Raw genomic sequence first — 27,126 nt, forward strand, 5'->3', positions numbered from 1 at the left:
GGCGGCGGCGCCGGAGGGGACCCGCGCCCGCCTCGGCGCCGGGTCCATGCGGGGAGATGGCGGCGGGCCGGGCGCTGGCCGCGCTCCTGGCCGCGCTCCTGGCCGCCTCCGCGCAGCTGGTCCCGCGGGAAGGTAGGGACAGGGACAGGGATGGGCCGGATCCCCCTACCCCCGGCTCGGTTACCCCTACCCCCGGCTCGGTTCCCCATCACCCCCAGCCCGGGCTCAGTTGCCCATCCCCTCCCCACCGCGCCCGAGGGGCTGCCCGGGCCGGGGGGACCCGCCCGGCGTGCGGCTGAGCCCGGACTCGCCTTAGTTGGCGGCACCGTAGGCGGGAGACTGGTGACTCTGCCTTTATCCCCGTGTCCTGCTGCTGATTTAATGACTATTAGTTATTGAAAAGAGGCAGGGGTGGTGGTGCGGATGGGATAGAATCGCATCCGTAATGTTTGTGCGGTGGGACATTTCAGTTTCAGCGCTTCTCCTCCGAACGCTCTCTTTTTTTCCTCTTTAAAAATGCTAACAAGATAAATTTGATCTTTACATGCTCTCTTGGTGGGGTATTGAATATGCAAGTAACTTTACAAAGTCCTTTTTGCTGGAAGCCAGAGGGGCAGCTGAATTCTCTGTAAAGGGCAGAAGCTCCTAGGACTGTGTACTGTGTGAGATTGTGCAGTTGCCTGAGCTTTTCAGCAAAGAGAATATTATTTATGTAGAGCAATGGGTGAACTGTAGATGCAGGGAAATGGAAAGGTTTATATGCCCATCTGAGTCAGATGGTTTAATGCTCACTACCAGCTCTGCATCTCTTGAAATCCCTGGATGTTTGTTGCAATCCCCCTGTATCTAACCCTATGTTCGACCCCAAAAGAATTCCAGCTATGGACACAGGGACAGTGTGTGGTGTTTTCTCAATTTCCAAAGCTGCTTGATTGCAAAAAATGCCCATCCTCAAGACTAAACAGTCTGTTTCACTGCTATCAGTAGTCCTGTTAAAGGCTCTTGAAGTATGAGTCCTTATGTACAAAATAACTGGTGAGTTATTTGCAGTGACTATGAATTACTTAAAGAGTCTGATGTGAAATTTGTGCCTTTTTAATATTTCTATTACCTTTAACTACACTTCTACTGGAGTGGGGCTCAGGCCGTTACTATTATAAACAATGCACTCTAAATGTTTCCTGTGAAATTGGGCAGCCCTGAGGTTTGAGTTTCAAGCTGTGTAGTATTTTAAATAAAATATTTGCATTTAATGTATTGCCTCTGAGTTGAGTGAATAAAAGCAATTTGCCTCTTTAAGTCTCTTCAAAGGAAAAAGAAAGGATATTATGCTGTGGTTAATTGTGTTTTGTTTTCAGAGTAAACAAAAGTTTAAAACCTTAGATGGGTCAGCACTAGAAGCAGAGAAGGTAGACTGTCCAAGGATCTTGGCTTAATCTGGAGGAACTTGGGAGAGAGAGAGCTCGCCAACCACTGGCCTTGCCCTTTGGTAAATCCTGAAGTAGATCTTTAAAGCAAAGTTAGTAAGAGTGAAGTTGCACAAAACACCACTGAGAGACACAGTGGTTTGCTGCCACTGATGGTGGCCCCTCTTCCTACGTCCTTCAGTCCCTTCCTTTCCAGCTGCATGCTTCTGCCTTCTGGTCTGTCTCCTGCACAAGCACCACCACTCCTGCGTGCCAGGTCCTGTGTCATCCTCTCAAACTCTCTAACGTGGTGCCTTCCTCCTCTTTGTGACCCCCCAGTTCCCCAAAAAAGGTGGCTCAGTCTCAGCCACACTGGCAGCATGGGTTGGCAGGCTGAAGGTTGTGATGATGTGAGTGGGACAGGAGAGGGAAATGGTGCCTTCCCGGGTTCGTTGGCACGTGAGATCTGGTGTGTCCTTCCTTCCAGTGGGAGCTGCTGTTGTTATTGCACAACCAAAACTGTTGGAACATTTCCCTGAGCAAAGGTTTGTCCCGAAAGCCCAAGAAAGCTCAGGTTAAGATTTTCCTCTGCACTCCTATGTAGTTTGTAATTTTTAAGGAGTTCTTGTTGCCCTGGTGCTGATGTTGGTACTGGCTCTGCTGTTGCTGTGTTTTGGCTGCCTCCCTTTCCTTGGTTGCAGCTTCCTCCCTTTCAGCAGGGCTGGGTTTAGCCTGGGTGTGCACATGGGGTGTGTATGAGGTACATGTGCCTCTTCCTGGGGAGTCGTGATGCCCTGGTGGGATGGCTACAAATTTTGGTGTGCCTGTCTCTAAAGCTGTCTCTTGTCATCCTTGATGAAGTTCCTTCTCCTCTCTCCCTCCACCCTCTCCCTCCACCCTTTCCCAGCAGGAACAGTATTACAGTGATGTTCCTGTAGGAAGGTGTAGGTCAAGCGTGGCTGGTCACATTGTCCTCAGAGGAGCTTGTGGGTTTTCTTGAGATGCAACTTAATGCGTAAAGTAAATTATCAAATGAAATACTGGTTCTAACTTATAGCTGGAAAACTACAGAAAGAAGTATTTGGTGTGATAGCTGTGCACAGACGTGGGAGTGTGAACAGAGTATTGCTTAGCTGACCTTTGAAAATGTGTTTTCCAACTGAAAATGTTTCTTTGAGGCACTAATAATGAAGTTAATCAGACTTTTATGCTGTCTTTGAAACATAAACAAACGTTTCAGGTTTAAAGTATCCTTATAAATGTGATAAAATCTGCATATATATTCTGGGCTTTGTCTTTAAAATGTCATTGTTATAATAAGTGAGTTTAGAGATAGTGCCGTGTTGATTCTTGCTCTACCCTCCAGTTACCTTTTTCTTGGCAACTGACTGATTTGAGTCACACGTCAGTCTTAACATGTAAAGCTGCTTCATTTAATAAAATAAAAAACCCTAAGCTGTTAGCAGGGTCTTTCTGCTGCTCTGACAGAATATAAATAACTGCCCTGTTTGTTCTCCTCTGAAAGTCAGTGGAAACTGGATTATTTCCATTCTGAATCATTCGATTGAGACCTCTCCTTTTAAGACTACAACAACGTATATGTGTTGAAACTTTTTTTTTTGCTTGCCTCATGCCGTTATCAGTCTGGAGTGCTAACTTCTTACTCTCTAGAAACTAATGTGTTTATAGTAAATTATTTATAGTGTGTCCCAGTTCTGGTACTACTGCCTTAAATTCTCCACCAGAAAATACCCTTAATTTTTTTTCCCCCCACAGTTCCAGAACTTTGTGTGTTTGAGATGCTTGTTTTTAAGAGGTGAGCCTTGTCTGTGTATATTTTTTGTTCATCTGTAAGTCTGAAGGGATGTAGAGGTAATGTGAAGGCCTGAGTGGGTACGTGAGGAGGTGGGAACATGAAAATATTTGAGGATTAATACACTGAGCTGACGTTATTGTCCACAGCAGCAGAAATGACCACCAATTTGAATGCCCCCCCAACTAGAGATCCTCAGCAAGGTTGCGATCTCTGGAGCTGTGTGAATGAAGTTTCTCCAAGAGCTGTACTTTTGATCCTGGGCTTACTCATACGCTGAACTGGAAACACGAACAAATAGCAGCCCTTTGGCTACAAAGTGGCCCAGGAGAGAAGAAATGGGATGTGGTGAGCCAGCTCCTCCTGAGCCTGGCTCCTTAGGTAGCTGGCGTCTTTTTTGTGCCTGGGGTTGTCATTTGGTGCGGTGGCTCATCAGCCAAACAATAATTAGGGGAAAACGTGCTGAAAAGGATTACTTTTTGGCACTGGCTCAAGGCAAAAGACTAGTCAAGGGAGAGACAAGGTGAGAGAATTGGAGTCTGCTGAATCTCATGTCCAGAGTAGCACCATGGACCTGTGACATGGACGAAATTTTGTTAGCTAGAAAGTTGTCCTCCTCTCATTTTTATTACAATTCTGTGTGTTGTCCTGCTATACTGCAATGAGTTTCTAGATACAAATCAGGGCTTGCTCTATGAAATAAGGGAAAAACCTTTCCCCTGCCTGATGTCAGATATCATTTGGGTCACTTGTGCTCAGGCTTGTTAATTGTTTATAGGAAATATCTATAAATAATGTTGGAATAGAAGAAAAAGTAGGAGAAAAATTACTGAAAAATAATCTGACCTCTTGAAATATGTAATAGCAGCTGCGGTATTTACATAAGTAAATGTTTCTGGGGTTTGGTTTATTAACGTAGCCCTTATCACCCAGCTTAATTGATATTTATACAGGCATATGTTAAATTAAAAGCTTTGTGATCCACAGCTGCCAACCCCTCAGTCTTAGGCAGAGGCTGAACAACTCTGCACTTAGTGCATTCCAGAAATATTTCAAATATGAAATAGCATGAGGAGCCATCCTGTGCTGAGAGCAAAGTCAAGATACTTTTGGCTTTACCTGTGTTAACTAAAGCTATGGGTGACAGGAGCATGGTGTGTTTGCAGATTAGTGTAGATCATGGCTGAGTAGCTCCTTTTTGTTCTTCACCAGTTTCTCTGTATTGATCACATTCTCATTTGCTTTTTGTAGTTGCTGATGGCAAAACATGACCTTTTTCAGGTCCTGGGCAGTGAGAGATGAATGGTAGAGAAGAGCAGTGAATGTGTGTGGAGTGGTACCCCTTTGTGTTGTGGCCAGGGCGGGATCAGTGATGGTGCTGGGTTGTTCCTGGGGCTGTGGGGGAAGCAGGGGCTGCTCACCACTGCCATCAGTGGGCTGTGCCGCTGAGCTGAGCAGTAGTTCTCTTACAGCAGCCAAGCCCTCCTGCTCTCTTCTGGGTGCTCCCTGGAGGTCTTCCTTTGGATGTTTTCTGGTTTTGGTGTCCTTGGAAGGGCTCCTAGAAAGACTCAGCTGCAGCAAAGCGTGTCAGGCTAGAGGATATGGGGAAAATGGCCTTGGATGCCAGTTTTGATCTAAATGAGCTCTTTTTTGGGCTACTCTTGTAAGCTTCTGTTAAAATATTTTTTTAAATCTGCACCTTTAGTAATTTCTGTAATTTATAAACCTTTGCACAATTGGGGGAAAGAGTAAAGACGTCACTTTAACACAAAGCACTTCCACCAGTTTCTGGGACAGCATCCAACTCACTGATGCTGCTCAGGTGTCTCTATCAAGCCTCAGCTCTGGAGAGGACAACACACCCACTGCAGCACGGGTTGGCTTGTTGGAACCAAACCATTAACCAGTTCCTGAAGAGCATCTGCTGACTTTTGGTGCTCTCTTAGTAGGATTCAGCCAACAGAGCCGGGTCACCATCCCTTGATTCATAAAACTCGAATCTCTTGCAGATGTTACTGTACAGTTTCTTCTTGCTTCACATCTGCTTGTGCCACCAGGGCGTGAAGGAAAGGACGTGGGCTGGGCTGTGCTTAGTAAATTGTTGGCTGCTGGTTTTTATGTTAGAGCAACATCTTGAGTTTCTGTATTGGCTGGTGACAGAGGTGAGGATTTGCTGCCTGCAGCAGGGCCTGCCTGGTGTGGATGGTATTGATGTGGCCTCCTGGAAGACCTTCAGCTGAAGAATTGTGCCATAGTGTCTAGTAGATATGCATTTCAGGTATGTTAGTAAGATATAATCTGCGTGTGAGTGTAGATTTTTTAATCTATCTCCTGTACAGGGGACAAGGTCTCTACTTTGCCTGTTCTATTGGACAACTTTTAACAACCATCCACAAGGGTGCAAGGGGGCAGCCTGCTTTGAGCTGTGCCTTTTGATTTCTTGGGGAACAAAGTGAGTGTGGTTACTTGATGTAGGATCAAACTCTTATTTTGGGAGGTACAGTAATGCTGGCATTTTGGAGTTGGCTTTGGCTTTTCTGAGTCTCTGGCTGTGAGACATTAGCATAAGGAGAGAGCCAGCTTTGAGGAGTGGAAAGGGATGATCTGGAGTTTCTCAGAAGTGAGAGACGGCAGGATGTTTAGCGTGGGAGGGATCCCTGATTGCGAAATGTGCTTTTACACCTTTGTTAACCAGAGCCAAGACCGAAGAGCTGCTCAGACATGCTCCGAGATGTTGTCCTCTTGCTGGCTTAAATCAAGGTAGGGATAAAAACTGTGCAAGCAAACACCCCTTTGATCAAGGGAGGCTCTTGCTGGGACTTGTGTGGTGTCAGTGTTCCTCGAGCCAGTGTGACATTTTCTCATCAAGCCGTGCAGACCCGTGTGTTGAACATTTTGTATGTTGTATGCAAGCTGGTGATCAGCTCATACACGGTGTTTGATGAGCTCTCCATCTCACCTCCACAGAAGCAGCAGCACTTCATATCTGTAAAATAATAGTTAAGAAAAGGCAGCTCAGAGTCAACACTTTCTCCCACTTGTGGTGAAAAAAGCTTCTTTTAAAAAAATCTATTACACGAGTTATATGAGTGTCTTAATTATCTTTCAAAAAGGTTCTAGAGAAAGGGGTAGAAGTACAGAAATGTATAGTTGTTCGGGGCTTTTCCCCCAGTTATTTTAAATCTGAAGGGACTTTATTCCTGTTACAAATTAATGAATTAACAACTTTTGAATGAGCAGCCTTGCTGGCCTGGGGTGCTGACAGATCTTCTCTGGTGAATTGTGCTGGAATGGCTTGTAACATCACTATGCCAGTAGTGTCTGCCCTTCCTGATGAGGAGAGAAATGTGTGACATCCCGCCTGCTTTGCATCCCCATCCTGGCTATCAGTTTAAACAATCAGTGAAGATTAGGGGGCAGTACTGTGATGGCGGAGAAATGGGTATTCTCCCCCAGGTGCCCTCTCAAGGTGTGTTTACCACTGGCATAATAGCAATTGGCAGCATCTATCTGTAAGAGTTTACAAGCTTTGCAGATTTTATCACTGTAATTTTCTGGGTGATTCCCTTAAAGCAATCCTTTCACAAAATATGGACCTCATATCCCAGGCAAATGTGGTGGTGGAAGACAGGTCCAAATATGAGGAGATAATCATGTAATGTAGATAATAGTTTACCTTTTAAATGTAAACAGAAAACCTGGTTGGTGTACAAAGTCAAACAGAATTTCAGCAGCTTGCAGCTGAAGAGGAAAGGTTGGCTGCAGTTTGTGATGGTGCTTGTGATCCCCTTTTTGCTGCTCATGGCACTGTTCAGGAGGTGAGAGGAGTCCAGGTGTGTGGGTCCCTGACTAACTTTGCTAAGGGCTTGAAGAATGTGAAGGCAGTCACCTGGATTACATTGCAGGTGAGACTGGAGGATTGAATGATGCTTGGGCAATTGGGTGCTGCAGCTGAACTGGAGAGTTGGACTCAAATTGTGAAAGAAGTTGTTAATAACACAGGTGCAAAACAACTGAGTTGGCAAAGCAGGGAGATGTTTACTCTCTCAAATATTTTTTGACGTGTTTTTGGCCAATTTGAGTGAACTGTGCAGTGAATTGTGTTGGAGGTGATGCACCACCACACTGAGTTACTGTGTTGTACCCCTTGCTTCCCACCCCCTTGCCATGACTCTTGCAGCAGATTATGTGTAGTGGAATAACCTCAGCAGGCTCTGAATGTACCTGCAGGTCAGCATCCCTGCAAGGGCTTGCAGGAGGCAGTGAGCCTGTAGGAGAGCCTGCCCAGCTGTAGAGGCACACAGCATCCCTGTGCCATCCTTGTTCCAAGCTGGTGGCACGATACACTGCAGGGAACGAGCCTGTTCTCCGAAGAGGTGTGTTGGTTATGTGGGTTCAGATCCCCCTGGGGCAGAACAGGGGTTTGGATACAGGTATTTCCTAATCGGAGCAAGTGCTGCTGCTACTCGTCTTGCACAGCAGCCCGGCTCCTCCAGCTCATGAATGGGGTCTGAGTCAGCTCTATCCAACTGGGTTTCGGTAAAAGTGGCTGTCATGGAACAAGCCCGTGATTTAACTGGAATGAACAAACCAACAGTTTGTGTACATAATTCTGGGATAAATTAACATCTGGGATTTTGCTGTGTGTTTTGTTTTCTTGGTCTGTCTGGGGCTTTTTTGATTGTTTTAATCCATCCAGTCAAGTCATGTGAAACAATCCATAGATCTTTATGGGTAAATTACTGCAATAAAATGCAGCTGTCAAGCCGAAACTGGTTGGACTCTGTTCTAGCTCCTGCTTTGTGTAGCAAGGCACTTTACCTAGCCATAAAAATTGCTGTTCTGCCAAGTCCTTTGCTTGTGCATACTTACACACACTCTCTGTGGGTGCCACTGCCCTGACTTGCTCGCCAGCTGTCTTCTACATTGCACCCCCTCTTGTACAGGAAAAATGTCCTTTTGGCATTTATATGTACATGTTACAATAACTATGAGATTGTCAGATGCAAACACTGTGAATAAATTTAGGCTCAACTCTCTGGAGTAATCGAACTTGTTTTACACTATGCAGTTTGCTTCTAACCCCAGTGGGAGAGCTCTGAGCAGTAACATAGAAGTTTGGAAATATCGTACTGTTGAGAAAAAGCTGTGCTTGTGCAGAGAGGGGCATTACTCTAGTGATAGAGGGATGCTGTGATGACACGACTCTCATGAAGGCACGTTCTGAAATGAGGATGAGCAGTAGAAAAATCCAGTTGTGGAAGGGAGGGTGCAGATTGAGATAAGGGCAATTGATGAAATATCCAAGGGAGGCTGCAAAACTGTAATTGCTTAGAGGAAGAAAGAATAGGGTGAGATCAGCTGTCTGCATCAGCTGTGAACCAGCTCGGGACTGGAGGCTTTACCTCCAACTGAACGATATCATTGTTGTATAGACAATGAGATGAGATGCAGCTTGGCAATGCTTCCTCTTGTTGGTTTGGATATCCTGTGTGTCATCCCTGTGCAGCAGCAATAAGGCATAGGAATTGCTTCTTTTCAAGACGTGTGTCCGGTTACTGGTAATCCCAATAAAAAGGCATGCAGTGCGAGTCATAGACAAAGACAGAGTAGTGTGAATCATGAGTAGACTCACTCGTCTTCATAAAAGCTCTCCAATAAAGGTGCTCTTTAAGTAGTCTCTCTATCGTGCTGCTCATGTGTGGCTGTAGTTTGGAGGGTTTTAGCCATTTGTTCATTTATTTTTTAGCATCTTTGGGATCACTGGATATACTTTCTGCATGATTCTATTATTCTGCTTTTCCTATTAGATTTGATAGTCTAATGCAGTTTAGCACACCCCTAGCAGCTGGCTGCTGTTGGCATTACAGCACCGTGCTCTTATTTCTTGGCCAAAATTATTTTCTGTGGATTTTCATCTGTGCAAGCTGTTTGTTTATGTGCTAAAGGTGTCTGTTCTCCTGAGGGCTTCTAGCAGGCAACTGTGCTGGCCTAATTTGGTATAGATCTGCATCATTGTTGGCTACTGCTGTGATGATATATTGATCATTGAAAACATTTCTGTGATTTTGGGCAGGTCCTATTTAGGAAAGCTGAGGAATGGGACAAATCTATGCTGGAAAACTATATTGAGCTGACAAATATCTTATATTCTTGCAGAGGGATCAAGTGAAGAACGATTATATGGTCATGAAGTCAGCAGGAGGAGGGGGAAGGAGGGAAAAAAAGTCCAGGCAGCAGAATTTGGGTCTTTCCAGGGTTGGGGAAGATGATACTTTGTTTTGACCCTTGTAGGAATGCTTTGCTTATTTCAAAATGTTGAAAATTTCTGTTCCTTGGTTTCAGCTCAGGGTGTGTATTTGTTTTGATTTAAAACTAGTCATGTGCTTAAAACTATGCTTAAACTTAATCTTCATGACTAAAAATTAGAGCCATGTGCCAGCATGTGGTGCAGGAGTGCTGGCTGTTGGTGGTCCTGGACCCTGTCCTGCCAGGTTTGCCATATGGCTCTGCTGTCCCAGGGATGGGGAAAGGAACAGTGATAAGTGTTTGACCAGAGAGTTAGGAACAGACTTTTTAGTAATATTTGTAAACTTACAAGATGACTATGACAATTACCATGTGCAAGAAAGAAGTCTCTTTTGTCCATAGTTATTAATTATTTGGTTTATGCTGTTAACGCTTCATAGCTGGGTGACTTAAACATCGGCAAAATGATGACCATCATGGTCAAAGGTATTTTGTGCACTTAGTGTTATAAATAAAGACCCCAAGAGAACCCAAAAAGAATCCAGTAGTATGGGAAATAAAACTCTGGGCTAGGTTGGAAGTAGTTGTTTCACTTTCTCTTCCGGAGACTGCTTCCTCCTGAAGAATGAGGAAGAGCAGCACTGACTGCTTGCTTGGCTTTACTCTCTTCCCCACCCCATGGACATTGCCCCTGCAATTGTCCCCTGTGTGTTTTGAAGGTCATTGTACAGGCAGCTCCCAGGCTACACCATCATCTTTTTTATTTCCTCGGGAAAAAACACTGCAAAAGCATTTCTAAGGCAGAAACCCAGGTGTAAAGTGTGCCAGCCATTGGAAGAGGCAGGAGAATTCAGTGTAGGCTCTCAGGTCAGAGAACTGTCCCAGCACTGAAAAGCTGTAGGAAAGTTACTCAGTGACCAGGTACTCACTAATGGTATTAGAGGGTTGTGTTTAAAAATATGTGCTGCAATTTGGCAAGCCTTGTGGTGTTTGAGATTTTCATTTAAAACCTTTGATCCTGGAGGCAAATAGGTAAGGCAGTTTCAAGGACTTGCTAAGTCTGTTGACCCCAAGATTGTGTAGAAAAGCTAGAAAGGCTGCAAAAAAGCTCAAGTCCAACGAAACTCAGATAAACACATGATGGGCTCTGTCTTTGAGTACTCTATTCTGCCCTACTTCCCCTAGCAGTTGAATTTTTGATGCCTGGTGTTGGCAAACCTGGAACAGTAATGTTTCCAGTGGCAGGGACGGACCATGCCGACTGCTCAGTCCCCAGGGCTTTTGCAAAGCATTGCAGTGAAAGTCTGGCCCTGCAAAACCGTGAAATTCCTGTAAAAATTAGGTTTTTGAACCTCTCTTCGATAGAACAGATGGTTTTTGTGTGAAATTGAGTCACTAATGCAATAAGCTGCTTTCAGCAGCTGCGATGACTGAGGTTTTGAGCTGGGTGGGTTTTTTTGTTGAGGGTCTCTGGTGTGCTCGTGTGCCATTAGAGGGCTCTGCTGATCAAAGGTTCCCATGGTGTGTTCAGCCCCGCTCCCCACAACCCCACCAGGTGAGTCCCTGCATGTCTGGGCTCTGACCAGCATCCTTATCACCCCTGCATCAGCAGCAGCTGACATGGACCAGACTGGTGCTTGAGGGATGCTGAGCAGTTGGACAGAGCCTGGGGCATCCTGTGGATGTGTGTGAGCCAGCTGCTTTCCTACACCTTCCTGACATGCTGCCTGGTAATTGGAATGGCTTCACGGGCTCCCTCAGGGTGCTGCTCTGCTGGGTTTGCCAGTGTAAATCTTCCTTCATTGAGGTTAATGAGCAAGAGGATTCCCAGCCTGGCATACGGGCAGAGCTTTGTCTTGCAGCCCTGTGTGATGTTCCACTCAAGGAAGAAATGTTTTTGAACCGAACTTGGGGTACCTTTATTTCTAGATCTCTTATGAATTTTTATATGTGTGATTTTTTTTTGTATACACTGATAGCACAAGTGCTGTAGACACTATGATTCTATCTTCCACACACTGAAATAAGGAAGGGAGAACAGTGAAAACAAGCAGCGGAAAACTTACTGACTGACCTTCTTCAGATTTTCACCTGGGGCTGGGGTATGGTTGACTTCATTGCAAACTTGACTTATTTTGGCTAGGGCTGGGCTCAATATTTGCTAAGCATCCAACTGAAGTTAATAATAGTCATGTTGGATGTCCAGTCAGTGCTCCCTGGTGTCTTATATTGTGTGTATATTTTTAGAAGACAGTCAGGTTTGAGTAATTTTTTTGATAAACTATTTTTTCATGAAGCTCTTTTTTTTTTTTTTTTTGATAAAATAAAAGAGTATTCAACTAGCAGTTTATTCAGTGGCTGCAGTACTTCCTGTGAGAGCTGCTCCTGCATCTGGCAGTACTTGAGGATAGGTTGAAATCTGTGAAGTATTTCCCAAAAGCTGTGAATCAGTGATGGTCGTGTCAGAGATGGAGAGGAGGTGTCCAAGCACACACAGTCTGTTTCAGGCCACCAGATGCCTTCTGTGGTGGTGAGGGGCACTGCACAGGCATCCTGTACCTTCAGGGAATGAGTTGTGAAGGGTGGGGAGGGTGAGAGAGGGCCATGACTGCACATAAAAATATCTGTTGGTATGTGCTTTTGGTATTGCTGGAATACCTCATCTGGCCTGCAGTAATTGTTGAGTGGTACCCAGAGATTCACCTGTTATCATTGTTTGTGCTTAAAGTTGAAGCTCGTTTTTTGTTTTTGCTGCTGAATAAACTTCTTGGATTGAGTCATGACTTGATGGGCGCCTTCAGAAATGAAGCAGGCTGTGTGAAAACAGACTGAAAAGAAAAATCACGAGAACAAAAATTTGAAAGAATAGCTGAGCTACTTTTTAAGTGTGAAATAAATGACACTGGTGAGGGTAAACTGGAGCAGAACTGATTCTGCACAAATTCCCTGTATACCTCTCCTGGGCACATGCAGCAAGCGTGTTTTTATGTTGTCTGTGCTGGAAGAGAGAAGGTGTTTTCCATTGGTACAACACATGGGGCTCCTGAGAATGTAGATGCTAATATTCCCTTGGACACTGTGGCGTCTGTGGGGCTGTGTGGAGAGCCCGGTGTTATTCATATGTGCTAATAACAAAACACCTCTATTCTACATATTTTTTCTTTCTTAGCTTCCTTTACGATCTCTCTTCATAAAGTGGACAACACCACAGTTACGATTAAACTGAGACCCGGTGTTTCACCAAGCTGTCGAATTCGCATTAAAAATGTCATCAGGTCTGACCTCAAGATAAAGTCTGGGGAGAATGTGACTTTTACCTTCACCTGTAGTACTCCAGAGAAGTATTTCATCATGGAAATTCAGAAAAATATTGGTAAGATACAGATTTTTAAATTTTTCCCCAGAGGTAATTTTCCTCCAGTAAAACCACATGCTCTTTTTCCTGCTACTGTACTAAGGTATCCCATAATCTTAGGTAAGAAGAAATCTCTGAGCACTGATAAAAAAACCTTGAATTACTGCTACTACTATGCAAGCTAAAGAAGTCTGTATTGCAGGTGGCAGAATTAGTGTTGACTTGGCTGTGTTGGAAACAGCTAGATGGCAGTTTGTTGCATCAGTTCCATGCTGCCTTTCGTTTTCCCACAATTTATAAACCCATCAAAGAATCTTTTTACTCCTGTCAAAAGCCTCTGAACACTTATGATAATATATTATGCATTTGATGAACAGCTTGATTGTGTCTATAAGGACAACAGAAACATCGAAGACCTGCACGTTTCTTTATATTTAATGAATATTATTGAAGTCAAGAAACTGTAAGCTCAGAAGTGTAACTAAAGCTTCTGCTTTGAATGTTATCCTTGGAGTATGTACTCTTTAACGGCATGAACACGTGCTACTTGTCATCTAGATCTCAAACTTCATTGAGTATTCAGTCTTTAGTAACATCTTCATTATTTTTGGGGTGATGTTCAAGGATAATTCTCTTAATGTTTTGGAATTTTATTCATATGATTCATACAGATAGTAACACTCACTCATATATAGCTCATATATTTGCAAGACACACTTGTGATATTTCTGCTTTTGAGTTGAAGCCTAGATATGGATTGAAGTATATTTATTTTGAGTGTCAATCAATTGTTTGGATTTTTCAGATAAAAGTTTTTTGGGTTCCCCCCGGAATCCTGCAGTGGCAGTTCTTGTTGTTCATCTGGGCACCAAGGGAACAAAAATACAGTTCATGGCAAGCAGTAAGAAATTTAATGATGAATGATTTGCCAGAAACTCTCTGGGGGAGATGGGATAAAATGGATTCTCTAGACCTGTGATTTCCAGCTCACTTGGCACTGCATTTCTCCTTTTTCCCCATTCAGACTCTACCCTATTCACTAAATACCTTCTAAATTCTTCAGCAAACAAGGCGGAATACTAGAGACAATGAATCCCTTCTGTTAGTCAGCCTGACTAAAGCAGGTTTATCCTGTCTATTCTATGGGCTGGGAGTCCTGTTTGGAGACAAGCTGTGACCATGTGACAGGAGTGTCTTTCAGTGCACATAGAAGAAAACTTAAGTGCAACATAAAAGTTGTGATAATAGCAAGGAAGGGGAAGTATCAAACTCCCCATTTAATGGAATGCTTTCCAGAGTGTATCACAGCTCTTCTCTCTCTGCCTTTAGACTGTGTGTCAGGTCCATGTCCCTTTGGAGATGTTCATCTTTACCCACTGGGGCTACCTCGCCTTAACAGGACTTACATCTGGGATGTGAAGGCAAGTACAAAAGCTGGACTTGAGCTAAAATTTTCTACCCCATGGCTAAGACAGATTGAACCAGGAGAGACATGCCCAGACTCCATTAGCTACAACATCAACAGCTGTATTGATAAGGCCACAGTCAACATTGGCACCTTCTGCAGGAATGGCTCCGTGTCTCGTGTCAAGTTGCTGGGAGGAGTTGTCATGTCCCTGCACCTCCCGTGGCACTCACTTCTCACCACCTCAGGCTTCAACATAGCCAACAGGGCTTCCATAAAACGTGAGTACGGAGTACTGAAACTGCCTCCTGCAGATTGCAGCAAAATTTACTTCAACCTTTCTTCACAGTTACCCTTCCAGATTTGGTGCTGCTGTCCCTAACTCCCTTCCACTTCATCTTTTCTGGGAACTACTGTTGTATGATTCTTAGTTTGGTTAGATGGTGCTCTTCTGTAGTCAAAATATCTTAGTTTGGTTGATTGTTAATTATGAAAACTGTTCTGTCTCTGGTTTTGGTGCACATTAATCATTTTAAATCTCTTTAAACTTCCTAAAACTTAAACATACCTGCTTTCTTGGTTTTGTGAGTTTTTGCCTAGATGAGACTAGGTAATATAATTAGAATGAGCCAGAGAGTTTTTTGCTGGTTGCAGTGTGTAGTGTAGTCTTGTTTATTTTTGAAAAAAGCTTCTTTAACTTCTGGAGCCTCAAACCAATGCCTCTCTTCAAGAGAGGAGTATGGGAGAAGGGAAGCAGTGCATGGGAGGCACATGAGGCTGCTTAAATACATTTATCTGTTTCAACCTGCACAGTAACATAAACTGTTGTGTAATTATCTTCCTAAAACACCTGGAATATTTTACAGCAATCAGTGGGTTACTTTGTGATCTCATGACAAATCTTGCTCTGTGCTTGAATTCTAGTGTTGTTGCTATCAGTTATAAAAGAAACCTGGTCCAGGCTTGAGCTACTGGAACATGAGTGTTTTGTAATTCCTGGCACTCCTCACAGCTACGCATCATCACTGGAGCCCTAGAATGGGACCATAATCTCTATGTACCCAACTTTACACTGCCGAGAGTTATCCCAAGATAAAGTGTCTTACACAGCCTGCACAGTTCACATTTGTGTTTTATTGTGCCTATTTGTGGCTCTTTGCTGGTGTGCTTTTGTTAGACTTAGGAGGTTTTTGTAAAGAGAGCTACATGCTGCTATAAAAGCTTGCCTCTTTTGTTTCCCAAAACCCAGTGAAGCAGAAGCAGTTATCAGGTTGAGTGTTTGCTCTTGCAAAGCCAGGCACAGGAATTAGGATCTCACCTTTCCCGATAATAAAGGCTTGTCTGTCCATGTGCTTGAAAGGCTAACCTGCTAAACTGAAAATGCAGTATTAATATATTCCTTACCTTTGCTGTAATTGAAGACAAAAGAATCAGCTCAAGTATATGTTTTAGTCTGAGTGTTTTGTAATAACCTAACCTGTAGTTGGAGTGGGTGATCTCACTGTCAAAATGAAAATTCTCTGCTTCTGGAGTGCTGGATATGCCAGTGTGTCTTCAGTAATTGGAACTTGTTTGTTATGTTGTGGTTCCCTCCCTGTTTTAGGGTTGTGCATTATTGAATCCACTTTGAAGGGGGAGTCTTCGATCACTCTGATGTCCCCTAACTACCCGCTGGGCTTTCCAGAAGATGAGCTTATGACGTGGCAGTTTGTGATTCCTTCCAACATGAGAGCAAGCGTGTTCTTCCACAACTACAGCCTCTCCAACTGCGAAAGGAAGGAGGAGAGGGTGGAGTACTACATCCCGGGCTCCCCCAGCAACCCGGAGGTGTTTAAGCTGAGTGACAGCCAGCCTGCCAATATTGCTGGCAGTTTCAACATGTCCCTCCAGGGCTGTGATCAGGATGCCCAGAACCCGGGCATCCTTCGCCTGCTTTTCCAAGTCGTTGTTCAGCTCCCACAGGTTGATGAGAGTAAGTACCTGCCTGCTCCTTTTGTTGCTTTTGCTTACAGATATCTGGACTGAGCACCACCAGGGAGAGAAATACTCTTTTGTCTTTGGTCTCTCTCTGAGTTTAAGGAGGTTGCCAAGCAACACTGAGGCCTGTTTTACTGCCCTACCACTGGCCACCGGTACAGCAAGGCAAGCAGCGATGCTGAAATTTGCAATTTGCAATGGAGTATTAAGTGCTGTTGTATTTTTTACACTGTAACTTATAAATGGAGACTCCTTTCCCTTTCCAGCACCTGAATCATGTAATTGAAAACTGCCTTTAACAGTTTTGCTTTCAGACATAAGACTCAACATTTTAAAGATCATTCTTAAAATGTGAGCCCAGTTTTCTGCTCCCTACATGAGCAGTTGCACTTAACAAGGTGAAACCCACTGTCATGGTAGGTAGCAAGATCTGTGGCATTAACTGGTGAAACGAGAGATGTAAAATTGTCTCCATATTACTAATGGCATCAATATGCATCTTTCCTTCCTTTCTTCCTTCCTTGGAGTTTTATTTTACTTCCTAGAGAAGGTTGAACAAATGTGAAGAAGTCACATTAAACACAAAAGTTGTCAGTAAGGTATTCCAGTAATAATATCCCCTACATATTTGGATGTTCTTCATTCTTTGAATTTCTTTCTCTACACTAAGAAAATAATTTTTTGTTTGTTTGTTTGTTTTCTAGCCCAAAATTCAGATTGGTGTAGCACAATGACTTGTAATACCTGAGCATTTCTCTAAAAACAGAAATAAAAGGCCTGTCTAGGTAATGAGCCATGGAGGTAGTGATTTAGCCTCTGACTTCGCAGCTCTGACCTCAGTTCAAGGTGGAGGTTGATAATCAAGGTTCACTCACTGCAGGAGAGCAGGTGCAGGAAAGTCCACACTTGACTGCCACTGTGTCAGGAGCTACTTAGAGGCTTTCTAAGTAATTTTATAGAGAATAAGGTTTGAATGGCTTGTGCCCTGAAGTCACATATCCAAAAAGGATCTGTAGCATCTCACTGTTACAATTCTTTGTTCTTTGTCTGTCTAGCCTGGCTCCACTTATGAACAGCAAATCCTCACAGAATTGTTGTTAACAAAGTTGTGTTTGCTTACATTTACTGTGTGTTGCATCTTGGAAGCTAGACAGAATGAAAACATTATATTCAGTTAATCAGCTTTATCTCCCTTCTACTTTGGAAAGCAGAGAGAATTTTAATATATTTATGGCCGGTAGACAAGACGATAATCACCTAAAAAATTAAAAACAGGTTGTCATTCTGTGAATGAAATGCAAGTAATAAACCACTTGGATTTGAGGGACAACAGTGGTTTCTCTAGGGATTTTATAGAATTCCATGATTGATTTTGTAGTTATGTAAGTTCCATCAAAGATTCAAATTCAGCCCTCAGGTTGCCAACTGCAACATTGCTCTTATTAAAAATGCATTGGTATCTGCGTATTCTCAAAGCTTCCCAAACATTTGGGTATTCCACAGCTGTCTGTGGTGCTTGTCATTAAATAAGAAGAAAATACAGCTCTTTCCAGTCACAATAACTTCTCGATCTAACTCTTCCTGTGTTTAGCTGCTGCAGGAAAAAACATTCTGAAAAATGATAACCTTGTGGTAGGGGTCCTAGGTTATGCGCTTGGTTGTGCCAATGGCTTGGATAATTGCATTTGACCACTTGCCTTTTTGTGTGTCTGATTTCCCACACAGGAGAAAGCTATTTTATTCACCTTTTGTGTAGGACTTTGTGTAGGACTCTGTAGCTAAAGCTAAAACCTGAAAATGAAAAGTAGTAATAGAGTATGTGTGTGTATGTGTGTATATAGGTACACTGCTTTTTCCCCCCCTCTCCTTTGTAGAATCATTGAATGGTCTGGGTTGGAAAGAACCTTAAAGTTCATCCAGTTCTAAACTGCCCTGCCATGGGCAGGGACACCTTCCACTAGACCACCTTGCTTTCTTTGACATCAGAGAGAGGTGCCTTATTAACAGCACCAGGATGTTGTGTGGATCCAAAAATCTATCTTTCCACGTGATAGTCAATCTTTATGAACTACACTTGCATTTTTTTCTCTTTCCTTCTATTTTCTCCTTCCAGATGTTCCGAGTATTTGCTGTAACAGCTGCTCATATAATGGGGTGAGAAGAGGCAAAGGAGGTTCTGGTTCACACTATGCTTCTTGCCTGTAATTGCTCTGGGGTGTTTTTATTGCAGATGTCACCCATTTGGTCGACCTGAGCAAGGAGAAGAACATGACTGTGACAATACACTTGGAAGGGTGGCCCAGCCAGATCCCCCTCGTGTCTGAACCCGTATGCCTGATCTGCAAGGATCCTCGCACCTGCGACCGTGTCTTGACTTTAGTCTCTGGTGCTGTCTACAGGATCTCGTTTCTGTGCAAGGACCTGTCCCGCCTGAGGATCACGGCTGAAAAAGGCATAGGTTGTTATTACGAAAGTGCCTTAATGCTGGTTCTTAGGGAGTGCTTTTGCATGTTTTTCCCCAGGGGTCAGCCACATCTTCTCCCTCACTTTGGCTTTAAATGGATTGATGTTGGAAATGAGGTGTTGGCCAGCTGGGAGATGGGTACAATGAATCTGGAGGTGACCTTGTTCAGTACATCATTCTACCTTTAAGAACAGAAACTGCGTGGCTGTTCCTAGAAGGGGAGAGGTAGAAGTCACCTAAGAATCTTCTCACTGCAGATTATGGAAACAGAGCCAGAGAGCCATCAATCTGCCCATGAAAATGCAGGAACAAGGTTGCCATCAGGAGTGCATCTTGTGCTGCTTGTGTGTCCCCTTGATGTAGGACTTTCCCAAATGCTTTCAACTAAGGATAGAAAAGAGATTTAAAGTATCCGTACCTTGACTAGTCTGCAACAGTGTCCCAGTCAGCAGGTATATCTTGAGTGAGGGACTTGGAATCTGTTTCTGTTTGTTTCTTTGGTGTCCTGCACCTGTAAAATAAAGCTCTTTAAGTACAAACAGTACACGTTTGGGTAAAGGTTACTAAGAGTGGATATTTTCTTAGGTAGATGCTTATCTGGGTCTGTAATGCAAACCTGACAGTACTCTGTGTGTGCCCAGGTATTTCCTCTGCAAGAAATACCCAACCCTTGGGATTTTGTTTTTGTTTTTGCAGGCTGTATGGATATTCGTTGGTGTCAGAGGAAGGTCTATTCCCTTTCAGTGCCCAAGGCTATTACCCGATTGCCAATTCAACTGCATAAGTTTATTTGGAAGCTCTTGGCTACTGATCTGATTAATGTAGAAATTACATCTCCGACCTTGAAACTTCGGCAACATGTCCCAGAGCAGAAGTGCAACACAAGCTACAGTTACAGCATTGTTAGTGCCACCCCAGAGACTGAGCTCAATGTTGGTGTATTCTGTCCTGGTGGCTCTATTGAAAAGATTCAGATGAGGAATAATATCACCATATCCTTAAAAACATTTGGTAAAGGATTCATCAATGAGTCTATCCCTCAGGATCTGAAAATGTCTTTTGTGCCACATATTAAAGGTAAGATAGTGGGTTTTATACTACTTTGTTGTACAGTGATAGATCTCTCAATAGGCTTATTAAAGCACATATGGTTAAACAGAAATTAAGAGTTCAATTCTATAGCAGTGGCTCTAGGACTAGACTCTAGAATCAGTCTTTATCAGAACCAGTGATGTGGTTTATTTCGGGAAGAGAGAAGGAGCTTTGTATTCCAGGTAGTGGATTGTTGATTGTGGGAAATTCTGCAGGTATGTCTGTGTTTATTGTGATAACACTGATGTGGAAAAGGACGATAATTATCAAAACTAAGTTTTCTTGTCTTTTTTGCCTTCGCTGCAGATGAGTGCACATTCACTGTGAGTCCAAATCCAAAAGCTAAAGTTTACTTGCAGACTCCCAACTGGCATTATGGTTTACCTCCTTACATTTCCATATCCTGGTTCATCATTGTGCCCAGCAAGCAAACTGCCCGCCTCGGCTTCTCCAAGGACCGCATGGGCATTGCCTGTGAGACGGGCCGTGCCTACATCAACATAAAGGAGGAGACTCCGGGAGCAGAGGAGACCGTGCGCCGCGAGGACGAGCTCCTGCCTCAGCCCCGAAATATGCATCACAACTTCTGGGTGAACATCTCCAACTGTAAACCTGTGGATAAGACACAGCTGACCTTGCAGTTCTGGGTGACTTTTGCTGACAAGCAGATAGGTGAGTCCTGTAACGTCATGGTGGTTTGTGTTCTGCTTGTATCCTTGCTTGCCCTTGGGGTAACAGTAGTGGATGGTGGTCCTCCTTAGATGTGGGTAGTTTGTGAGTTTCCTGCCTTTGAAAACGTCTGTCCCTCAAAAACTCCTGAGAGTTTCAGCTGGGTACTTCTAGGAGCTGGGGAGCAAGGAGGGGTTTTAATGTGGTATGGTTTTTTGGGAGTGGGAGGTGTGTTTCCGAGTTTTCTTTCAGTAACACAAGCAATTGCAGGGATCGGGGTAGTAAGACTAGATTTCATTTTTTAAAAAGTTTTAATTTAGATTTTTTAATTGGAGATAACAGACAGAATGTATAATAAGATCAAGTGATGTTTTTCCCTTCCAGGGTCACAGACCTGGTGAACAACTTGGGATTTGATTATGCAAACTTATTCATCCAAGTAGTCCTCACTTTATGTTAGCAGTTCAATCAGTCTCATTGTTCACATGAGCAAGAAATCCTCCCTAGGACAGGTCTGACCATTTAATGGAGATTGGGCCCTGACTGCTAGCAGCAAATTCTGCATTCTTGTTCTCTTTCATCTCCTTGAAACATAAACAGTTTTTTAAAAAAAAAGATGAGGGGGCATTTTTAGGCTAGGCTTTGCTTATGTAAATTTGCTTCACATTTGCACTTTCTAATTTTTTGATCTTTTTTCCCCCATTTTTTTAATGTATACTTCTTTTAAAGCATGAAGCATTTTTCTTTGCTCACGCATAGACTTTCCTAATCAATTTTATGACTCCTAGATAACCCCAGGTCAACACAACCTGTGCATTTCAGAGGAAAGGATGGTTTTGAGGGGAAGATGTGGAAATGTTACTATTTCTTCTTTTGAGTCTTTCTCTATTTCTTTCTGTGGTTTCATCTCTTCCTTGCCTATTCAGCCAGAGATCTGTGAGGTGCTGTGGGTAAGTTTAGCAGTGCATGAACTGTATCAAATTCTTTGCGGTGGGTTGGTTGGTTGATTTGGTTATGCTCCACTGCCAGTAGTGAGAATTTGCTGTTGCTTGGCCTCCAACCTCTTGGAAATGGCTTGGCTTGTCCTGTGGCGAGCATGGTTTGGGAACTCCTGCTCTGCAGGCAGCTGCTATGCTTAGAAGCTCTTGACGGGTTCAAACCCAGACAGATTTCAGGAGAAAGCTGGGTGTTCTTTCTTCTGCTCAGTGTCCTTGTTCCTTGTCTGTTTGCAGACCTTGGAATCATACTTGCTGTGGTGGCCGGCGCTGGAGTTCTCACAGCGATTGGACTGACTGTGTGCTGTGTTAGGAAGAAGTAAGTTCATAATTCAGGATGTGTAACTTGGCAGTTCAAGAAGGCTTTTTGGGAGAACTGCTGGGCCCTCTGTTTCACAGGTTGATACAGATCCCTTGAACCAGGGTCTAAAGTATGAGGTCTGTAGTGTGACCCCCAGGAATGCTTCTTTATTTTAAATTGACTGACTTTAAGAACACAGCAGTCACATTACTTCAACCTGCAGAGCAGTGCTTACCTTGGCCTTAAGTGCAGGCTTTTGGCTGTACTGTGAATCAGGTGTTGGTTGGACCTCCTCAGCAGTCCCTGCCACATGAAATCCCAGTGAATGTGGCCGGTGCATGCGTGGCATTCTACTCAGGTCTTTGTTCAAACAAGCTGTGAGCTCACACAGATACACTAATTCTTTCATCCCCACAGCCTCCAGCAGCTCCTGGAGTCCGCACATCAAGTGGGAGCATTTTTCTCTGAGATGAGCCCTTGGGGAGAGAAGTGGGTTTTGCAAAGCTTATGTGCAAAACATAAAAACATAAAAATAAAAAATTATGTTTTTACTCATACAAGCAGAATCGGAAGTCACTGATAGCCTGGGCTCTCTGATACATGTATGCTCAGTGCCGCCAAGGTGGTTGGGTCCTGAAGCTGTAGAGCTGGAAAGAATTTATGCAATATGGTGACTTGTGCAGTTAGGGGCACATTTTCCTGCCACACAGGAAAGACTTTACAAATAAAGGCTTAAAAGTCTTCAGTTCAGCCTTTGCTCTTTCCAATTTAGGGACAGTCACTCAGGAAAGCATAACGAGAAAAGTTCATTTGACTTTCATTTTGACCCACTATCTTGTCTTCAGTAACACTCAGCCTTGTTTTTGTGAGGATCTAATGGTCTCTGGGTCTTATTAATGCCAGTGGATGTTGTGGGACTCGGTACAGTGCACAGCCAGGATCCCAGTGCTTGGGAGACCATTGGAGTTAATCTTGCAAACTTCAGGATCAGCAGAGCAACAGTTGGTAACCAAATAATGTGAAGTTATTTTCCGCTCTGTTGAAAAAGCGTGTCTAGTCTCAAGAGTTACTTTTCCCCAAATTGTGAGCAAAGCCTTTAATCCAGGTAGGCTGCCTGACACTGTGTGGCTGGGATGAGTGAACAGAAGCTGTTGTTATTGAGTTCCAGCACACCAGACGTGTTGTTTTTGACCTGTTAACAATTTCAACTCTGTAACAGGAAGAAGAAAACCCAGAATCCCATGGTGGGAGTGTACAATGCTAATGTGAATACCCAGATGCCTGGAAAAAAAGGCTTATTTGGGAAAGGGAGGCAAAACAATGAGTCTCATGTCTATGCAGTTATTGATGATGCTGTGGTCTACGGACACTTGCTGAAGGAGTCCAATGGCTCAGTCGCTCCAGAAGTTGATGTGTACCGGCCTTTTGATGGACCCATTGGTAGCTTGCCGCCTTCTCCACCTCCATTCTCCTTCAGAAAAGACATTAAACGCTCTTCTAACACCGAGGAGGAGCCTCCACCCCTGACGGACACAGACCAAGACACTTACACATTTGCTCATCAGAAATCAGGGCAATCAAAGGACAGTGGAGATGCCAATGAAAAGGATAAGGGAGATACAAACGTGCCCTTGCTGGAGAATAAGGAACAGGATGGTTTAGTGGAGTAATTTTATGCCAGGTATAGCAGTTTCCTGTGGAAACACAGGTGTAAGGACAGTGGCCTAGGAGAAAAACATACTGGAGAGGAATGTTATTTTTAAATACATTTTTATGTTGTTTTGTTTCATGTGTGTGTTTTCAGTTGTTTTTTGTCTTGGTTTTTTTTTGTTTTTTTTTTTAACTTCAGCTGTTGATAGCTTTCAGTTTTACAGTGAACACCTAGCAAACTCAATACCAGTCAGGACTCTCCAGGACTGGTTGTGAAACAGGTGCCAAAGGTATGCTTCTGCTTTTTACTTTAAAGGCATCAGGAAAAGTTAATTCCTAACCACCAGCTTAAAACTGTGGCCATTGATAGTGGGGAGAGTATTCTGTCCAGTATTTCCTCCTCTCACAAGCCATTATTTGTCTGAGTGTTGGTTGGAGACTCCTAGAAGATGCAGACTGCATCACTGTCTCAAGGCAGCTCCAGGTTGCACATGTCTCAGCCATCTGCTAATATCTGACCAAAGGTGGGGACACTGTGCTTTCCATCACTTGCAGCTTGAAAACCCATCATATTTAGCATGCCAGTGGCTATGTGAGTGTAGTGAAAGACCAAGAATGCTGCCTAGAAGAGCTCCGTGCCTGTAAATCAGTGTGATCACTTGAGCTTGGGCTCTTCTCCTTCAGGAGATAAGTTATGGGTTTTCTCTAATTTTTGACTGATGTTCTATTTGGATTGCACCATGTGAGCTTACACCAAAGACTGTTTTCTTTGCTCTTTTACAAAAACAGTTTCAAAAGTCTAAACCAATTTGTGCTTCTGTTCAGGTGCCTGTGATATTCACATTTTACTAATACCTTGCACTTTTGGTTCAAGTGAGAGTAAGGATTCAATAAAGAAATAATGATGTGGTCGTTCAGCTGTTAACTAGTGCTTTTCACTTCACCTGTTACATAAGGTTTAAAATACAGGGTAAAAAAAATTGTTTCCAGTAGTTGGTGTCTCTTAAATGTGAAGAATGAACCCGTAAGAAAAGCCTAGATGTTTTAAATTTTTTTTGTGTATCAGTCTGAATTTAGCAACCATGTAGTTATGATGGTGGGGACAGTTCTTGACTTCTGGCAGAACTTACACTTCAGTTGTCTAGCTGCCCCTGAAAGGCATCTCTTGAAATCTGGGGAATAAAAGGTCTCATTTTAAGTGCTGTAGTTAGTGTGCCCCCCAGTTTCTGTGCCTTTTACAACACGAGGGTCAGATCCTTGTGGCTATATGAATGAAGTTTCCTTTTATATACAAACATCTGTCTTGTCCAGGTGTACAGTTTACTGAGGATGTTTGCAATTTTGTGTGCAGCGCTAGACTCAATGATTGGAGAATTTATCTCCAAATATCTTATGGTGACTGTTTCTTGCCTAGAGATACACAGAGGTTACATGAAACGTTTAGACAAGTGTTGCATGCAGTAATGTTAAACATATAATAATATTTTAAATGAAACTGTCTTTATTAGAAACCTTACTGTTTACATTCCATAAAAATGTGGATTTCTTCCTGTATTAAATATGCTGGCATTGCTTACTGACTATTTAGTTGGTCAAGTGTTTGTATTTAACAGTGTGTACCATTATACTGCTTGGACCACTAGAAGATTCAGTAAAAAGTCATACCTGACACAGTTTGCTGTAGTATATATCAAAACACATGCCAGCTGAAAGTGCCTTTTAGTTGTTCCAGGTATCTTCCTGCTCATTTTTATCACATTCAGTACAGAAACGTGTATTCCTCGACCTCTGGCTACTCACTGGGATCACATATTTCAAAGTGTACTGGGTCATTTTGATGTCATTTGAGAACTTGAAAAGATTTCTGCAATACTGGTATCAGTTTTTCTCAGGTAACTGAATTGCCAAAACCATTTTCTGTCGGTGTAGTCCAGTTGTGCATTTGTCTGGGCAACATTCCTCAGTTCTGTTTTATTGAAAAGTAGTAAGTCTGTAAAAGAAATTCAAGGCTTTCTCATCCCTCCAGCTCAATTTCTGCAGTTCCTTAGATGAAATTTTTAGTTTATGTTCCTTCTAACCAACTGAGGAAAACATAATGGAGGTTGGGCTTTTGTTCACCTCTTGATCCTTGAGAATATGATTCTTGTTGACTGATACTTTTATGTATTCTATTTTAACTCAGCTTTCCGTGTGGCAATATAAACCTTAGTTTACAGATGTCTTCAGTCTGAGGCTGACTTTCACTGTGCTTATTTGGTATGTTTAAAGAAAGAGTTCAAGCACAGATTTCAGTTTGCTTTACAGTAAGAGAAAGTTGTGACTTAATTTTTTCTTTTTTTTAAGAAATAACTAAATTATAATGCTACTTCCAACTGGACTAACTAATGTATCTCCTGTGTGTGAACTCAGGCTGAACTATTTTGATGTCTGCCTGTTGGTGGCTATGCCATCACCCTAGACAATAGAAAGGGGTTTCTAGGGAACCTGGTTTCCTGGGATAATAAACTGCTATCTGTGCATGTCCTTATTCTTGCATAGCCAGTGATATGCTGTTAATGACTGTTTTTAAAGACGTGTTCAGATCATTGAGGAGAAGGGTTGTAAAATATTTCTGGATTTCATATAAAAATAAACAGTTCATCGGCTTCTCAGTAGGATCGAGATGTTTGTAATTTATTCATGCCCAACTGACAGATACAATTGAACTCAAAATTAATTTCTTTTCAGGGATAATAGCACATTCTATGAACAGTCCTTCCGCCCAGCAGTGACCCTTATGAAAATGTGTGAAGCCCATTTTGTTCCAAATAAAAGTTCATGGACTCAATACATACTGATTGCTCTTTTGGTTTTTATTATTTATTAATTTATTTATTTTGGGGCAAGTTTCATGCACATAGAAAATTATGTTTGCAACCCTTACTACCAAGGATCCCAGTAATTGCTGGGGATGGGTCCTAGGTTTAATTAATGAGATCTCCTCTTGGAAGGCGTGGGAAGTGCAGCAAGAATTGCCCAGTCTCTAGGCCCTCTCCAAAACTGCCACTTAATACAAATGTAAATGCAAGTGCTTATCATTTGTATCTTTACTACAATTGTGCCATCCTGGAGTAATTCCTTGGCAGTGGTTTTTATCTAAAAATGAAAATTTCTAAGTCTAATTAGCCATTAATTGAAAGGTGGGGGTCCATAGGAGGACAGCAGTTGCAGAACTCCTGGCCCAAATGTAATTTGCTTTTGAAAAACAAAGAGAAGCTCAGGGTTTTGTTGCCCAAACTGGCAAAGCTGAAAAGATACCTCCTGCTTCTTGGGCTTGAATTTGTAAGGTTTGGACAATCCTTAGCTATCAAAATACTCAGTAATTTCTTTATTTTTAAGCATGTTTGTGAATAGTCTAGTTAAATTTCCAGCCAGATCCAAAGCCAAGTTACTATTTTGTTGCATTACAGCATAATCTGTAGAGCACCAGTAGGAATTGAGAACGTAATTTTTATTCTTGACACCAGATGAACAGTGAGACTTGAGCCCCTTGACCCTAGGGAGTGAAAAAAATCATGTTACTCTGAAGAAACTACCCTGGGATACCTGTGAGTGTGACAGCAAATACATTTATTTAAGTCTGTGAATGTTTTGGGGGGAGCAAGGAGAGAGCAAAATACCGAATATCACTCATCCATGTGCATGTCTTCACCAGCCAGCATCTAACAGCAAACTGTGCTATACACAAAGGTGGGAGCAAGTCTGCCTCCC

General features: G+C 42.9%; 1 protein-coding gene across 1 annotated transcript; it reads left to right on the top strand.

Annotated features, from left to right (window-relative positions):
• Positions 1–26,207, top strand: CDCP1 (CUB domain containing protein 1). Its single transcript, XM_042043677.1, has 9 exons — positions 1–132; positions 12,638–12,841; positions 14,153–14,509; positions 15,832–16,200; positions 18,436–18,663; positions 19,366–19,746; positions 20,068–20,433; positions 21,663–21,744; positions 22,946–26,207. Exons 1-9 carry the CDS (start codon positions 57–59, stop codon positions 23,394–23,396), a joined length of 2,514 nt encoding a protein of 837 aa, XP_041899611.1. The 5' UTR covers positions 1–56; the 3' UTR covers positions 23,397–26,207.
• The last annotated feature ends 919 nt before the right edge of the window (positions 26,208–27,126 follow it).

Source organism: Corvus kubaryi, unplaced genomic scaffold (genome assembly GCF_017639235.1).
Source record: "Corvus kubaryi isolate FWS band 111438036 unplaced genomic scaffold, C.kubaryi_AGA036_p1.0 37398, whole genome shotgun sequence".
Taxonomy (NCBI): Eukaryota; Metazoa; Chordata; class Aves; order Passeriformes; family Corvidae; genus Corvus; species Corvus kubaryi.

What these genes read in the sequence shown, in the direction of transcription:
- CDCP1 (XM_042043677.1), top strand. Translation starts at nt 57, where the DNA reads ATGGCGGCGGGCCGGGCGCTGGCCGCGCTCCTGGCCGCGCTCCTGGCC. An exon ending in CAACAGGGCTTCCATAAAAC is followed by an intron (nt 14,510 to 15,831) that starts GTGAGTACGGAG and finishes TCCCTGTTTTAG; the next exon opens with GGTTGTGCATTATTGAATCC. An exon ending in CACGGCTGAAAAAGGCATAG is followed by an intron (nt 18,664 to 19,365) that starts GTTGTTATTACG and finishes TTGTTTTTGCAG; the next exon opens with GCTGTATGGATATTCGTTGG.